Source organism: Taudactylus pleione, unplaced genomic scaffold (assembly GCF_031769625.1).
Source record: "Taudactylus pleione unplaced genomic scaffold, aTauple2 ptg000043l, whole genome shotgun sequence".
Taxonomy (NCBI): Eukaryota; Metazoa; Chordata; class Amphibia; order Anura; family Myobatrachidae; genus Taudactylus; species Taudactylus pleione.
In genome coordinates, this window is record NW_028284445.1 from 13,478,206 (window position 1) to 13,495,541 (window position 17,336).

Genomic DNA, 17,336 nt, shown 5'->3' on the forward strand with positions numbered 1-17,336 from the left:
GTGTTTTCGTGGATTTCCTCCGGGTCTTCCGATTTTCTTCTCAAAATCTCCAGAAAATATACTGTTAGGTTAACTGGATTCTGACACAAAATATGGGAATATAGGGATCTAAAGGGTCTATGTACTAAGCATTGGATGGAGATAAAGTACCAACCAATCAGCTGTAATTTTTCAAGCGCAACCTGATACGTGAGTTAGGAGCTGATTGGTTGGTACTTTATCTCATCACTTTATCTCTCTCTAAGGCTTAGTACATAAGATCCCATAGATTGTAAGCTCCACTCCAGCATGGACTGATGTGACTGAAAGTCTCTGTAAAGCGCTGCGGAATATGTGTACACTACATAAATAACGTAATAAATAAAGCAGATCTCTGTGTACCACACGATGCCTAATGGCAGTTGGCTGTATATTACTAGACTATGTAAGGCATGGAGAGAGGGAAATGTCACCAGTCACCCATAAGATATTTTCGCAGTGTTCTCCCCAGAAATTTTTTCCAGCCAGGTGGTATCAAGAAGTAGCCGGGTGGGGGCCTTCTCAATAATAAAATGTTTTAAACCCTGACCTTTTATAATGATTTAAACTTGAACTAACATCTTATATATTCTCCTTTTCTAATTAGAGGCCCAGTCGTCTAATTATGAAAAAGCTGCAGTCTGTAGGATCTGGTCCTTTTTAGCTCCCAGATACTGTTCCCGCCTGCAGGCTCCCAAAGTGCCGGGTGGTGCACCTGCAAAAAACAGCTGTGGGAGAATACTGTTTTCAGTCTTGCCTGATGCAAGATCTTGTATCGCTGAGTCAGATCCTTGGCTCTGTTACTTTGTTTGGTGATCACTTTGAGACCTGGCCGTCTGAATCTGGTGTAAAAAAGCACAATCCAAAGAACATACATTTTCTCTTTTGTCTTTGGAATCTTCCACTATATAATTAGGTTTTAATTTTATGTATTGATCTTGAGATTAAAGTTGTAATTAAATTCACCAATTATATGTCTCCTAAACAGAGACCCCTTCTAAAAGTAGAAACTCCTAACCTTCAATACACAAATCGCAATTAAGTAACTCCAACTCCATTTGTTCAGATCATTTTATTAAGGTTTAACCAGAATTCTTTTCCTGTCTCACTTTCCAGCCTTGATGGCATTCTTGTTTGACTTAAAAAGCTTGGTGGATTTGATGTCCATCGGGACACTTATGGCCTATTCCTTGGTGGCAGCCTGCGTGTTAGTTTTAAGGTAAGGATGAAATTGTATATCTATCCTGCCTAGCACTTAAATCCATACTGCGTAGCATAGCCTACATTAATTGTAATAAACAATTGACTTATGTATATAAATACGTACATCGGGGATAGTTGGGCCTCATTTATCAGCGAGTTTATCTAAAAACTAGTGATAAATGTCACTGTGTATGATAAATGGTGCTCAGCCAATCAGCTCTCAACTGTCAACTGTTAGAAAAATGACAGTTGGGAGCTGATTGGCTGGAGCACCATTTATCATAAAAAGTGATATTTATCACTAGTTTTGAGTTATAAACTCGTTGATAAATGAGGCTGTTAGTCTGTACAGCCATGGCAAAAAGGTTTGAGAATGACACAAGTATTGGTTTTCACAAAGTTTGCAGCTTCAGTGTTTTTAGACCTTTTTGTCAGATGTTACTATGGTATACTGAAGTAAATTGACACAGGACTGATGGTAGCGCTCACCTTTCCTTCTCTGGACAAGCGTTTTTCCAGATGCCCCAAACAATTTGAATTGGGATTCATCAGAGAAAATAACTTTACTCCAGTCCTCTGTAGTCCAATCCCTGTACCTTTCAGAATATCAGTCTGTCCCTGATGTTTTTCCTGGAGAGAAGTGGCTTCTTTGCTGCCCTTCTTGACACAAGGCCATTCTGCAAAAGTCTTCGTCCTGTGTCATGCCAACAGTAAAGCATCCTGAGACCATTCATGTGAGAGGTTGCCTCTCAGCCAAGGGAGTGGGATCACGCACAATTTTGCCTAAGAACACAGCCATGAATAAAGAATGGTACCAAAACATCCTCCAAGAGCAACTTCTCTAAAACCATCCAAGAACAGTTTGGTGAGAAACAATGCCTTTTCCAGCATGATGATAACTAAGTGGCTCGGGGAACACAAAACATCAAAATATCAAAATTTTGGGTCCATGGCCAGGAAACTCCCCAAACCTTAATCCCATTGAGAACTTGTGGTCAGTCCTCAAGAGGCGGGTGGACAAACAAAACCCCAGAAATGCTGACAAACTCCAAGCATTGATTAGGCAAGAATGGGCGGCCATCAGTCAGTATGTGGCCCAGAAGTTGATTGACAGCATGCCAGGGCGAATTGCAGAGGTCTTGAAAAAGAAGGGTCAACACTGCAAATACTGACTTTTTGCATAAACGTAATGTAATTATCAATAAAAGCCTTTGACACTTATGAAATGCTTGTAATTTGACTTCAGTATACCATAGTAACATCTGACAAAAAGGTCTAAACACACTGAGGCCGCAAACTTTGTGAAAACCAAAACCAATACTCATTCTCAAAACTTTTGGCCATGGCTGTAGATTAGATGGGCTTTAATTGTGTGAATTTTATCAGTATAAAATATTACTTTCTATTCCATATAGTTATTCTATGACTTGTACATTATTGTGACCTTCAGCAAGTCCGTGTGACACTCGGATGTGTTCTGATGCACTGGCTGGGAAACCAGTATTATGCTCTATTTGAAAAGTAATTGATTTATATAGTATAATCCCCAGTTATGGGTTTTGTTAAGTCTTCATAGAAACAAGCACACATGTCCATGAATGAGAAGTTCTTTGTTTTTGACTGATGGTTAAATTGATAGCAACACGCAAAGGTAGTTTGACAGCTCCTGCTTATGGTCATTGGCAATTATCCAGTGATGGAACTTTTTCTGTTGGGAATAATTACTCATATGTTATTCTAATCACTTATACAGAAAGTAACAATAAATCAATTTACTTTTCTTTACGGTACATTCCTGTTTAAATAGTCAGCATCTGTTAAATTTAGAGGCACCCTGCAGCAGTATAAAAGAGGTATGCCAGCCTCAAAATTAACCAGAAAAACAAGAAAAAATACTGCACTGGTGTGTTCCTGTCAAAACAACAAATATAAGCACATATTAAAGGTAATCACATAAATTTATTAAAATTGATCATATATTACTAATTAGTTAGACATAGAAAAATGTCTAACTAATTAGTAATATATGATCAATTTTAATAAATTTATGTGATTACCTTTAATATGTGCTTATTGGTGTTGTTTTGACAGGAACACACCAGCGCAGTATTTTTCTTGTTTTTTCTGGTAAATAGACAGCATGTCATATGCATCCATCAAGGGTTCAATTCAGTGTAGCGGTGTGGTATAAAAGATGTCTAGATAGACACCAGATGTTCGACAAGGCAAAAGGTCAAGACACTAAAGGTCGACATGGAAGGTCGACCGGTACAAATGGTCTACAGGATCAACATGTCGACTCCAAAATGGTCAACATGGTTTTTTATTCCTAACCCTAATCTTCATCTTAACTTTCCCTCCTGGTGCCTAACCGTAACCGTTGGGATAAGTGCCTAACCCTAATAAAAAAAAACTGGTGTCGACCATTTGTGTGTCGACCTTCTGGCCCTGGCGACCATTTATACCTGTTGACCTTCCATGTCGATCTTTTGTCCCTGTCGACCTTTTGTCTTTCTAACATCTGGGGGTAAATTTACTAAGAGGGGGGTTCTATTTAAAAGTGATGATGCCCATAGCAACCAATCAGATTCTACTTCTCATTTATCTAGCACCTTCTAGAAGATAATACCTGGAATCTGGTTGCTATGGGCAACATCACTTTTAAATAGAACTCCCATGTTAGTAAACTTACTCCCTGGTGTCTATCTAGACATTGTTGATGTTTTAACAGTGCAGGCGGTGCCCTTCTAATTAATTTTGCTGATGTTTATTGTATGCTTTAGTTTCACTTCCAAACACTTTTATGGTGTCACTGGTAATGTGCTTTGTGTATGCATTGTTTTTATATGATTTTTTAATATGCAGTCATTTTGCGGTTTTATAGGTATCAGCCAGAACAACCAAATGTTGCTTACCAGATGGCTAGAACGAATGATGACATAGATATCATCAATGAATCTGCCAGTACCAGTGAGTCTCAAAACGGAATCCTGGGAGAGGATGAGAAATTTGCCATCCGGGCGCTCTTGTTTCCGCCAAACACAGAACCAACCAGACTATCGGGGACCATAGTAAACTATTCAGCGAGTATTATAGGTAAGTACTTTAGTGTAATTCTGAGCAGACTTTTTCTTCTCCATGATTTTGCCGTTTGGTACAAAATATATTTTAATGTCTTTTCTTCTTCAGGGTCCATAGGGCTCCACAGGCAGACAATGGGGTGTAGGTGGGACCTTGGAGGACAGCAAAGCTTTTTAATCTCAGGATGCTCCAGTCCTTCCCCCTATACCCCGCCCACAGCCTGAGGGCAACTTGGTGTACGGCAGGAGCTTGGTCACTATTCTGAACAGTGGGGCTGCTTCAAGCAGCCCAAGCTGCTTTTTATGATTTACTTTTTATTTCTAGTGTTTTAAACTGAGCAGCAGCAAAAGACTGTCCTTTGGACGTCTGCGCTGCTGCTCCATCACCCCTCCGGCGGCGTGACACCAAGCCCCGGCTAGGTACTCTCCGAAGGGGCTGTAAGGGGGACTAGGTCGCAGCTCCATCACCCCTACGCGGCGGCGTGACACCAAGCCCCAGCTAGGTACTCCCGGAAGGGGCTGTAAGGGGGACTAGGTCGCAGGCTCCCCGGAACCCAGACTGCAGCCTGGAATCCAGGGGACAGGTAAGGCGGACCCCGCTCGCGGGGGCCCAATTTTTTACACTGTTTAGCCTGCGGTTTTGGGAGACGGACTGGTGCGCCCATGACTCCACTAGACCACTGGGGCATTAATATACAGGAGCAGAGGCATATTTTGGGGCCAGGGGATGCAGTGGTTAACGTCAGCACGGGGAGAAGGCGCTCTCCCTGCAGCCCCTCCCCTAGCTCAGGGCGCCATTCCACTGCGGTCTTGCTGTTCCCTGAGCTGCTCCTCCCTCACCCTCCGCCCCCTCTGAGACTCACGGCAGTCATTTTCTACAAGCAGGTCTCCGGGAACTCTGTGTCCAGTCTCCCTATATACATCTCCCAAGGGCTAGGTTTATACAGCACTAAATCCTACCAGCCACTGCGCTATGTGTAGTTGATTTTAGTGCTGACTGCAGTTATATTGTATATTCTGCGTTTGTATGGGACTTGTGCTTGCGCTATCTGTTTTCCTATTACTGTCTACTTATACCATTCACTATAACCCTGGCATACTAAGGTATAGGGGGTTCATTGTACCTCACATCTCCCTATATTTGTGAGGTCTATCACATACTATATAGCGCTGTTGCGCACTACACTGTGCCATATTACACATACATCTGGGTTGCTCACTGCACTGTCAGATTGTGTATTTCATTTTTCTTGCAGCTATGTCTGGCAGAGGCGAGAATAACAAGCAGGCTGCTGCTGATCCTGCTCTGGTGTCTTGTAAGTCTTGCTCAGTGGGCTTGGCTTCGGAGGACCTCATTCAGGATGGTCTTTGTACAACTTGTTATACCGCCCCGGGCCCATCAGCCCCGGTGTCCTCTCCTCAGGAACCACCCTGGGCTACATTTTCACAGGTGCTGGCACAAATTGCAGGCCAGCTGTCCCTGTGATGGCTCCCCCTATGGGATGGCCACAACAGGTACTCTCTGCAAATCCTTTGCCTCCCCCATGGGTAGATGTACTTTCTATTTCAGTGTAGAGTTTGGCGGATACCTCTACAGTCTTTCAGCAAATGCTGCAAAAAGAGAGACCCTTACCTAGTAAACCTACTAAGCGTGCTGTGTTATCTTCCCAGTCCACCCAGCTATCAGATTCTAAATGATCAACTGGGGAGGCAGAAGACGCAGACCTCTCTCACAGTGACTCCCCCTCGGGAGACGAGGAACCCTCCTCTAAATTTAACATACCTGCACATGTGAGAGCTGTAAAATCTATTCTTCAAATAGAAGAGATAGAACCCGCTCCTAATGCAAAACAGCCACTCTTTAAATGACAAAAGGTAGTTTTACCAGAGTTTCCTCACTCTAACCAGCTATCTGATCATATGAGCGAGGCATGGAATATGCCCAGTAAAAGGTTTTCAGCTGCCTAAACGTTTAAGTTCCTTTAACTCTCTTCCCGCTACTGATTGCACTAAATGGGAAGTTCCCAGAGCAGTGGATTCCCACGTGACACGTCTGGTCAAGAATGCTACCTTACCTATCCATACTGCAGCCTTCTTGAAGGAGACAACGGATAGAAGGATGAAGGCTTGTTTAAAATCTATATACTCTTACATGAGCTATTACTCGTCCTGTTAGGGCTACGGCCTGGGTTGCAAAAGCCATTGAGAGTTGGGCAAAGGCCCTAGAAGAGACATTTCCCACTGATGCTTTGAAGGAACAGCTGTCCTACATATCTCACATTAGAGATGCAGCCTTCTATTTGGGTGAAGCAGCTATGGATACGGCTCTCCTAGCCTCCAAGGCATCTGCCACTTCTGTAGTGGCCTGTCATATTGTTTGGCTCCGCTCATGGAAGGCAGATTCGGACTCTAAAAGGGCTTTGTAGTCTCTGCCTTATTCTGGGGATATCCTGTTTGGCCCAGAATTGGACAAAATTGTGACTACCTTGGCAGCTTCCAAGATGGCGGTTCCTGCCCTCTACATATAATGCAAAGCCTCGGATGTCATCTTTTTGTCCTCAGGGAAAAGCTAAAGGTCAGTCCTTTTTCAAGGCATCAGACATCAACTAAGACTTCCAAGCCTAGGACCAAACAGACTTGGGCTACTAGACGTCCACCTACCAGATGCCTGCTGGGTAAGAGAAGTGGTCTCCCATGGATATACCTTCTCCTTCCTGATGCGACCCCCCCCCCCCCCAGCAGCTCTTTTGCACAAGTCCTCCATCGAACCCAAGCAAGGCCCTGCTTCCCCCAAAGGCCATTCAGTCCTTACTAATTCTTGTCCCCTCCTCACAGCGAGGAAAGGGCTATTATTCTGCCCTTAGTTCAGAAGCCCAACGGGTCTCATCGGCCTATCATCAGCCTCAAATCTCTAAACAAGTTTATCAGGGTGCCCAGGTTTCGTATGAAAACCCTCCGCTCTATTATACTGACTATGAGCCTGGGGATTTTATGGTGTCTCTAGGCAGTCAGGGCGCCTACCTACATGCACCTATAGTGCTACGGCAATATCACCAATTTCAGGCTGTGCCTTTTGGCCTCTCAATGGCACCTCGGGTCTTTACCAAGATCATGGCAATTATGGCGGCCTATATTTGTCAAGGAATCAGACTGCTCCCATACTTGGACGATATCTTGCTGTTGGCCAGCTACCCAGAAATTCTTCACCGCCATCTACAGGTACCCATTGCCTTTCTACAAACGCACAGTTGGCTGATCAACTGGAAAAAGTTTTCCTTGACACCTTCTCAAAGAATGGTACATCTGGGAGCCCCCTGGACTCTCAAGTTCAGAGAATCTTCCTAACTGCAGACAAAATCTCTATTACAGCACCGAGTGTGCAGACTGCTGCGTAGTCGCCGAGTGTCAATTCACTCTGCAGTGCAGACCTTGGGATCCATGGTGTCCACCTTCGACATGGTAGAGTTTGCTCAGATTCACTCCAGGCCCCTACAACACCTGATCCTCTCCAGGTGGAACCGGTTGTTCCACCTGCTCAGATCCCAGAAGATGGGCCTCTCTCCGGAGGTTAGCCTCTCCCTTGCCTGGTGGCTACAGACATCCCACTTAGACAAGGTACGCCTCTTTTGGTTCCCGGACTGGGCACTCCTCACCAAGGACGCAAGCATCCGCGGGTGGGGCGCAGTACCAGGCCAGCACTCCTTCCAGACATCGGACTCTAGCCGAGGCGGTCTCACTCTGGCTCAGGATATTCTTCAGGGCAGGCCAATACAAGTACAGTCTGACAACGCCACGGCAGTGGCCTACCTCAATCACCAAGGAGGCACTCGAAGTTGGACTGCAATGGCAGAAGCATCCCGCATTCTCACATGGGCCCTACGCCATCTCTCAGCTATCTCCGCAGTATTCATCCTAGGAATTTTCAATTGGGAAGCTGATTTCTTCAGCCGTCACAACGTGCATGCAGGAGTGGTCTCTACATCCATAAGTCTTTCAGCTCCTGGTGGGCAAATGGGGACTACTGGATGTGGACCTCATAGCCTCAAGACACAAACACAAACTTCCAGTGTATGCGGCCTTCGTGGACACATTATCTGTGAAGAGGACCTTCCATTTGGTGTACCTCTTCCCTCCAATATCCCTTCTTCCTCGAGTTCTTCGGAAGTTCAAACAGGAGAAATAATCCTGTTGATAGCTCCATCTTGGCCCAGACGCCATTGGTACTACGGTACCTATACAAATTGTCCTAGTGTCTCGGGGTCCCTGTCTACATCTGGACCTGGCCCGTCTGTCTTTAACAGCTAAGGGATTGGATTTTCTAGCTCTGTGGTCCAGACCATGCTTAGAGCCCGATATCCGGCCTCAGCCAGAATTTATCACCGGATATAGTATACATATTTCCATTGGTGTGCTCCTAGAAACTATGACCCTCATGTTTTTAAGGTTTCTAGAATACTTTTCTTTCCTTTCTTCAGGCTGGAATGGATCTAGGACTCAGCCTAGCATTTCTGAAACTGCATGTCTCTCCTCTGTCCATCTAGTTCCAGCGCAGAATTGCTCCTCTACCGGATGTTCACAGTTTCCTACAAGGTGTTCTACGTATACAACTTCCCTTTGTCCCTACTGTGGCTCCATGGGATTTGTCAGTGATTCTCAACACACTTCAGTGGATGTCAAGTGGCTCACTGCAAAGACTGTTTCTTCTGGCTATAGCATCTACCTGTAAGGTATCGGGATTTAGCGCGCTTTCATGTCGCTCCCCCTTTTTAATCTTTCATCAGGACAGGGCTGCTCTTGGAATGCACCCTGGCTTCCTTCCCAAGGTGGCTTCTCGTTTCCACCTTTTAATGAGGAAATTGTGGTTTCGGTCCATTCAGTCATCAGACCTCTCGGCAGGTGAGGCTACATTGGGTGTGGTCCGTGCTCTGAATATCTACGTGAACCATACTAGTTCCATCAGGAAATCTGACTCACTCTTCATCTTATGGATTTCAAAAGAAGGGATGGCCAGCTAACAAGCCCGCTATTGTGCCCGCTACAGTATATGCTCATTCTACTCGCTCTGTGGGTCCCTCGTGGGCAGCCCGGCATGGCGCCTCTGCTGAACAGCTATGCAGGGCGGCCACGTGGTTTGTCCACACCTTTCTTAGGTTTTATACATTTGCCTCTGAGGATGCTTCCTTCGGGCGCAGGGTTATCCTCTCAACTCGGGAGCATCCCCGCCCTTGAACAACTGCTTTGGGACATCCCCATTGTGTCCCCTGTGGAGCCATATGGACCCTGAAGAAGAAAAGGAGAGTTATGGTAACAAAGGTAAGTTTTAACACTTTCTTCGAAGTCCATAGGGTCCACAGGGCACCCGCCCTGATTCTCCTGGATTCTATGGGTTTCTTCTCTTGGTCACTTGTTTCCTTCTCTGTGTGAGAGTTTGATTCTTCAGTGTACCAGTCTTCCTTCTCTCCTATCCTGCTCCTGTCTTGGCTTGTTAACATAACTGAGTTGCCTTCAGGCTGTGGGCGGGCTATAGGGGGGAAGGACCAAAGCAACCTGGGATTGAAAAGCTTCGCTGTTGGTGTCCGGTCCTTCAGGTCCCACCTACACCCCATTGTCTCCCCTGTGGACCCTATGGACTTAGAAGAAAGAGCGTTAACAAGGGTAATGGTGCATACACACGATCAGATTTTTCCTTCAGATATGAACGATAACGATTTAAAAATCGTTCAGTCGTTCATATCTGAAGGAAAATCGTTCATATCTGACATGCCTGAACGATGGACGATCAACGATGCGCGTTCCCGTTTGTCAGATAACGATATCTGACATCTGATGGGTTTGCAGTCAGACTTGGACGATTCCATTCATTTTAATGCAGTCAAAAATCGTTCAATCGTTCAAATCGTTCAAAACTTTGGTAAAATCGTTCAAATCGTTCAGTCGTTCATCTGACAAGTCTGACAAATCTGACCGTGTGTACGCTCCATTAGTATTACCATAACTCCTTTTTTGAGGAGAGTGTGTATGAATTACGTGCTTGTATGAAACTAATTACAAAAGTATGCAAAAAATTTAACAGATTTAATACCAATTAAAAGTGCTATAATACAGACACCTATTTTTAAAGAACTATTAAACTTATAGCTTTCTTTTCATATAAAGCTATTTATGTATAGTCACACCTGTACTATGGCAGGAGGTTATGAGATCTGCTGTAGGTATTTCAGATTCAGGTGCAGAGAGTAAATTAAATCTGGTACATTTTTCTCAGTTTAAGGACTGGATATCCTAAGCATTACATCCGCAATGCCGTACACACCGCCAATTATCGCCGGCAGGGGTGTCAGAGCGATTTTATGTTGAAAGGGGTAACATAAAATCCTTCCAGCGCCCGCCACCCCCTTCCCTTCCTCCCTCCCTTACCTGACTGAGTGGCGGGTGGCCAGCTGTTCTTTATAGCAATAGGATGCATGACTCCTGCACCACACGGAGTATGAGATATAATGTCCGCACGGAGTAGGAAGTGTAATGTGCGGTGTTTTAACTTAGACCCCACATTACACCTCCTCCTCCATGTGGTGCAGGGGCCTTGCATCCTACCCACCAGGTCCCTGTGCTTAGTACATATGGAAATGCAGGGTTTACAGCATTTTTGAGCTTAGTACATTCCTCCCTAAATGTTTGTCAACTGGTCACTAATTTCTAATATAGAGAGATGGTAATCCACCGGCGTGAGCTGCTGAATGATTAGGGTAAGCTGGGCTGGATTTAGCACTAGGTACAGACGGCTTATAGATAAAGGCCTCTCGTGCATCATTTTATTTTCATCAACAATTTTTACTTTTTTTTTTTTTTTGTAATGGATTTGGTTTATCTGAGATGGTAATAGCACTATATTTAGGAGGTGTTAGAGACAATAATGCCTGATATGTGGCTGGGGAGGGCACAGGGCAGGGGTGGCTTTGAGTGTGCAGGATCCAGTCATGTCACTCCATCCTATGTGTTGCTTTCAGCAGATTGGTAATGAACAACCCTATCATTGGAATAGTATTCAACAAGGCCTCTAGGGGGAGCTCTCTCCTGAGGTGCTTCCCTGTATGCGCATGGGTCTCATGCTGTGCCTCTTGCCTTTCCAGGTTTGCTCATTATCTCCTTTTGTTGCCTCACGGTTTTCGGCCAAAAGTCCCTGGTGAATGGAAACGCCTCCGTTATTATCCCATTCGTAATCCTCTTTCTTTTATGTTTCATCACCACTATCATCATCTGGAGACAACCAGAGAGCAAAACTAAGCTGTCCTTTAAGGTAATGTGCACATTCTGGTGACAGGGGCCTTTTGTGTGTTTAGATATTTAGGGGGAGATTTATCAAATGTTGGAGAGAGATTGAGTGGAGAAGTTGCTCATAGCAACCAATCAGCTTTGACCTTTCATAAGTCTAGCACAGCCTGTAAAATGATAGTTCGGAGATGATTGGTTGCTATGAGCTTGTTCTCCACTATCTCTTTATCTCAGATGTGGTAAATTTCCCTTGGTGCCCTATGCGGTGGCTTTTATATTATTGACCATAGTACAAGCAATATAGAAGGAGGGAATCATAGGTTCCGTAATGATCTGCCACAGGGATGGGCTAAAAGAGGGTCTGCAGCTGTTGCTGAACTATAGTTCCCAGAATGCCTTGCAAGAATTTTTTAGCATGGCCAAATAACAAAACTCTGGCAAGGCATGCTGGGATGTGTAGTTCTTCAACAGCTGGGGGGCCACTTATTGCCCACCCCTAATCTACCAGGATAATGGGCTAAAGGTGTATGGACAGGGCCCTTTAACCTGATCAACTCAATCACGTTTATATAAGTAATATAAGATTTTTGTTAACTATATATAATGGCAAAATATGTATAGGACCTTATTCCCATATGACATTTACAAGCATTCTCTTTTAATGAAAGATGCCGTATTGTAGGCCAGATTATACAAATTTTGGTGATCTTGTGTGCATCCCCAAAATCAGCCAGTAGAGTGCAAAAGATAACGGAAGTTTTCACCTTTCTCCCATAAATGTAATGTTAGAGAAAAAGATTTTTTTGTGTCCACTCAGGCGCTTTCAGGAATCACCATGAAAACCATAAATCCATATGTTTTTGAACAAAGTGTTCCGTAATTAGTCTTCTCTGCGTTTCTATATTTAATGATGGTATCCCTTAGTTCATGTCCTCACCAGAGAACACCAGGAAATATGAAAATGAACAGAAAAACAATAGTGCAGAGATCTCCAGACAAACAGAATAATTTTTCATTCTCAGCGGTTACACTCGAATATCAAATAAAATAACATGCCACATTAGCAGATGTTCTGCTTATCTGCCTACGTCCTCCCACTAATGCTGAGATGTAAAAACAGCCAAGGTAGAGCCCAGTTCTGGATACTTGTCTCATCCAACGAAAAGGGAGAAGATGGAATCGCCACCAGGTCTGCTGTATCAAGTCCGCAGCCACCACTTAACGCGTTTCGGTTTCAAGTTCCTTTTTCAAAAGCTGATGTGGCTGCACTGTTATGGGGCTTTATATAACCCTCCCAATTAAGTCGTTCCTATGAGGTTCAGCTGAAAGGCATCTTATTGTGACATCTATTACAGGCTCTAGAGCTTGATTTGTCCACTTCAGTTTCCGCTCTGCGTTCCAAGCACCAGATCCAAGATGGCCGCCTTTATTTCTGGCCATGACTACTTCCGGGTATGAAGACTACCAGTCAATAGGAATACTTCCGTGCGTTCCATTTGCGTTTCACATTCATAGCAGCGGAAGTCTTTATAAATTATAGCAGCAGGTTTTCAGAATAGATTATTTTAGATAAACTGGATTCCTTAATCGATTCCTTTCTACCTCAGATGTTAATTGCGATATATTTGTCTATATATATATAATAAAATATCTCTCATTTGATATTTATGTAAATATATTAAATATGTAAAATGTATTGTAGGCCAGGCCTAGGTGGGTTATGCTAAACATATATGTATGTCCTTTTTAGGTACCGTTCCTTCCTGTGCTCCCCATCATCAGTATTTTTGTAAATGTATATCTAATGATGCAGCTGGACGGAGGCACCTGGATAAGATTTGCCATTTGGATGGTGATAGGTACGGTATAGTATAAAAATAAACCCATTGGCTTGTTTTCTATGTGCTTATCTGGATATCTGGAATCTGTCATGCTGATGTTACAAAGTTTCCCTAATTAAGGCAGACTGAGCCGCCGGTGACAGCGTGTTGAAAGTACGCCACATTGCGCTCTATTGGCTCCACCCACTCGGCACACTGTATGTAGCAGAAACTGTGGCGCTCACAACATATCCAAGCCATCCCACAGAGTACCAAATTCCTCTGGAGGGAAGACGCTCGCTAATCTTCTCATAATATATTATTATTATTATTATTACCAGTTATTTATATAGCGCACACATATTTCTCAGCGCTTTACAGAGAATATTTGGCCATTCGTATCAGTCCCTGCCCCAGTGGAGCTTACAATCTATATGCCCTATCACATGCACACACACATACACACTAGGGTTAATGTGTTGGGAGTCAATTAACCTACCAGTATATTTTTGGAGTACATAATAAGAAATCTATTTACCGAATGTGAACAGAGAACATTTTAAAATGAGAATGAGGGGTCAACTTTTTGGACCAGACCTCCCAGCAGTGCAACAATACACGGATGTGCCAAAAGTCATGTGATAGGTGCCTTGTTGACAACGGGGTCCATGGCCACATGGGGTCTGCGCCACACCCGAACCCTACCATCAGCCCGCAAAAACTGGAAGCGTGACTCATCGGACCACGCCACATGTTGCCAGTCCTCCAGGGTCCAAATAGCGACGTCGCAAGCCCAGGGGAGGTGCTGTGTCCGGTGTTGTAGTGTTAACGGGGGGGGGGGCGCTCTGGTGGGTCTTCTACAGTACGTTGGATATGCCTCTGGTACCTCCTGCATTGAATGTGGATGTGATTTGAGCAGCTGTCGCTGGTCTGTTACCATGGACAATTCTGGCCAGCACCTGTTGGTCGGCCACTCCGCTGTCCACGGTGGGTGGTATGCCTTTTATCCGTCGGGCACCCACTATCATAGCCCGTTCCAACTCTGATAATTCACGTCACTTTGCCATGAGCAGCGTAGCCGGTGTGCAAACTGAGGGCCTAATTCAGACCCGGTCACAAGCGTTGAGTTCTTGCAACCGGGTCGATGGTGGCCCAGAGCGCATGTTCACGACGGAGCCAGTTCTGTCGTGCGCATGTGCGAGACCCGGATAGCGACGGGCAATCCGTCACTCCGGGCCTTGTACCAAAGGGGGCGTGCTGTTGATGTTCAGTGACAGCACGCCCCCTTTGGTGGGCGGGGCGGGGGAGTGGCTGCCCAAACGGAGGCGTTCCCATGTGAACGCCTCCGTTTGGGGGCGGCCCCACTGACATCACGAGTGATGTCAGTGGGGGAGTTTTCTGCTCTGTTAGAGACGAAATCTCTCTGGGGCTTGCGCTAACGAGACCCTACCACAAGGGTCTCGTCGCAAGCCCGATGATCGAGATGGTCTTGACCATCGCGACCATCTTCCTGGCCGCTCGCTATTGCTGTGGGTGGTCACCCACAGCTATGCGAGCTGCCAGGAGGCCGTTCTAAAAAAAAAAAAAAAAAAATAGCTCAGCCCTGATTCAGAGCGTCCGGCTTTGAATCAGGGCCTGACTCCCAAGATCTCAGATTACTACTACTACTACTGCAGGTCTGGGCATTTCCAAGACCTAACAATACCTACCATTACCTATACATACTGCTATCCCATGTTGTTAGGCATGTCCGTGTATAATCTAATGTAATAAACTCTTGGATCTGCTCAGCACTACCTTTTTTAAACTGTTTTCTTAAATATACTTTTTCTTTATCAAAACTGGTAAAGGATATTCTTTAATTATTAATTGAAAGATTCTAATATGGGTCATCATTTATCAACTGAGAAAGCTGTGGATCTACACGTGTTGTTTGGTCAAGCGCTTAATGTGTTCTCTCTTCCTGGTCTTTAGATTTCCCTCCTTAAATCTCACTGTATTTGTGGATACTCAAAAGTCTGCATGGTTTATAGCACTTTTATATGTCATACAGAGCTTTTACATGATCATCGTGCTTGCCTTCATTATGATGCGTTTTATAGATGGCTAACAGTCTTTCTTTTATGTGTGTGTGCGTAGGTTTCATTATATACTTCAGCTACGGCATGTGGCACAGCACGGAAGCGGGTAACTGCATACCGGAAAGTCACGCAGATAGTTACAAAAGGACTTATGTGTTGAATAACGAGAAACAAGCTTTTCTAGAAGACCCAGAAGCCTCCAATTCAGTGACTGTGTGGGGCCCAGAGGAAGATGCTTGAGCGGCACAACCACATTGTCCATTGAAAAAGGACTTTACCAAAAGCTTGCAGAAATCACACTACACCACATAGATGTACCTCCAGAAGGTAGAGCCAGAGTTGCCTATCAATGCTGCTATTCTCCCAAAACAATGACCGGATCTTGCTTTAAAGTACCAGGCCTGCCGTGACGCGGTTATGCCGAACGCCGTATGTAAAGCCAACAACTAATGACAACGACAGCCAGGGGAAAACATATTATTTTTTACTATTGTTTTTCTGTAGGTGAATGGCACAGATGTTGAATATTGCTGTGGGTATATGAGTGTGATACCATTCTCCTGTCTGTAAATAGTCAGAGGGTGATGATGTAATTGGTAAATATTCCAAAATCTGTCCTAGGAATTGAAGGGGGGGGGGGGGGGGGTTTCCTGCTGACAGATTCATATCTGGGCAGGGTAATGATCCCACAGACAAACGAGCACCGATTCCGTGCATTTTATATATGGAGTTAATTTATTAAACTTACTTTTTTATTTTATTAATAATAATGTGCAGAGCACTTAAAGTGATATTTACCTAACACACATTTTGTGTTTAGTTTGACCAGACGCACATCTAGATCTTGGGATAATTATTAACTTTTTATTTATAAAGCGCCTACTTGTTACTCAGCGCTGTACATGACGGGGTTTTTGATACTAGTAAATTACTTACAGGGACATGGAACTGATGGTAATGATGACCCTGACCAAATGAGCACTTATTTTACTCCTTTTACGTTTTATATATAGATTTACTATTTTAACTGGAGATGAACAGTTCGGTTCCTCTCTGTTACGTTCGGATCAGAAAATTGGCATCTTATTGGGTATCCAGCTTTTCTGTGATTTGGATAGCCAATAAGATAAATCCGAACTTGCTCTAATTTGGCGAAAAGAACCAAATTGCTAATTTATAATTCTAACCCTCTGTTACACAGCAAAACAAACACAATTAGATTTCATTAGGGTGTACTCCAATTCTGGCACATTATAATCTAATGAAGTCCAGACATCTTGGCCGTTAATATTAGTTAAAACATGATGTATATCTTTTGCCCAGTAATTGTAGTTGGGGAACAGCTGACTGTTTGTGCTGTTGGTGTGTGTCTCTAGTGCACAGGTTCTCAAACTCTGTCCTTTGGACCCCAAACAGTGCATGTTTTCCAGGTCTCCTCACAGAATCACAAGTGAAATAATTGTCTCCACCTGTGGATCTTTCAAAATGTGTCAGTGAGTAATGAATATACCTGTGCACCTGCTGGGTGACCTGGAAACTGTGACCTGTGTGGGGTCCTGAGGACTGCGTTTGAGAACCACTGCTCTAGTGGATATGCTGTAGCTATATAAGGGATACGGAGGGGATTGATCAAACCTTTTTAAAGTGGAGGTGTTGACCCTAGCAACCAATCAGATTGTTGCTATCATTTTCTAGAATGTACAAAGTAAATAGCTACAATCTGGTTGGTTGATTTCATCTGTCAGACTGTAACATGTGCACTAGAATGCGCCACAGAATACCAATTAAAGTCTACATTACCTGTAACTTGTTGGTATAGACCAGGGGTGGGGAACCTTTTTGCTGCCGAGGGCCAATTTTCT

The 17,336-nt window shown here is 44.2% G+C and overlaps 1 protein-coding gene across 1 annotated transcript in view; it reads left to right on the forward strand.

Annotated features, from left to right (window-relative positions):
* Nucleotides 1-16,375, forward strand: part of SLC7A1 (solute carrier family 7 member 1) — a 70,842-nt gene extending 54,467 nt beyond the window's left edge. The window contains exons 8-12 of the mRNA XM_088460264.1: nt 1,135-1,237; nt 4,106-4,317; nt 11,432-11,598; nt 13,324-13,432; nt 15,533-16,375. Coding sequence (XP_088316390.1) covers nt 1,135-1,237; nt 4,106-4,317; nt 11,432-11,598; nt 13,324-13,432; nt 15,533-15,714 — 773 coding nt within the window. The 3' untranslated portion in view covers nt 15,715-16,375. The remainder of the gene's footprint in view (nt 1-1,134; nt 1,238-4,105; nt 4,318-11,431; nt 11,599-13,323; nt 13,433-15,532) is intronic.
* Nucleotides 16,376-17,336: the final 961 nt, after the last annotated feature.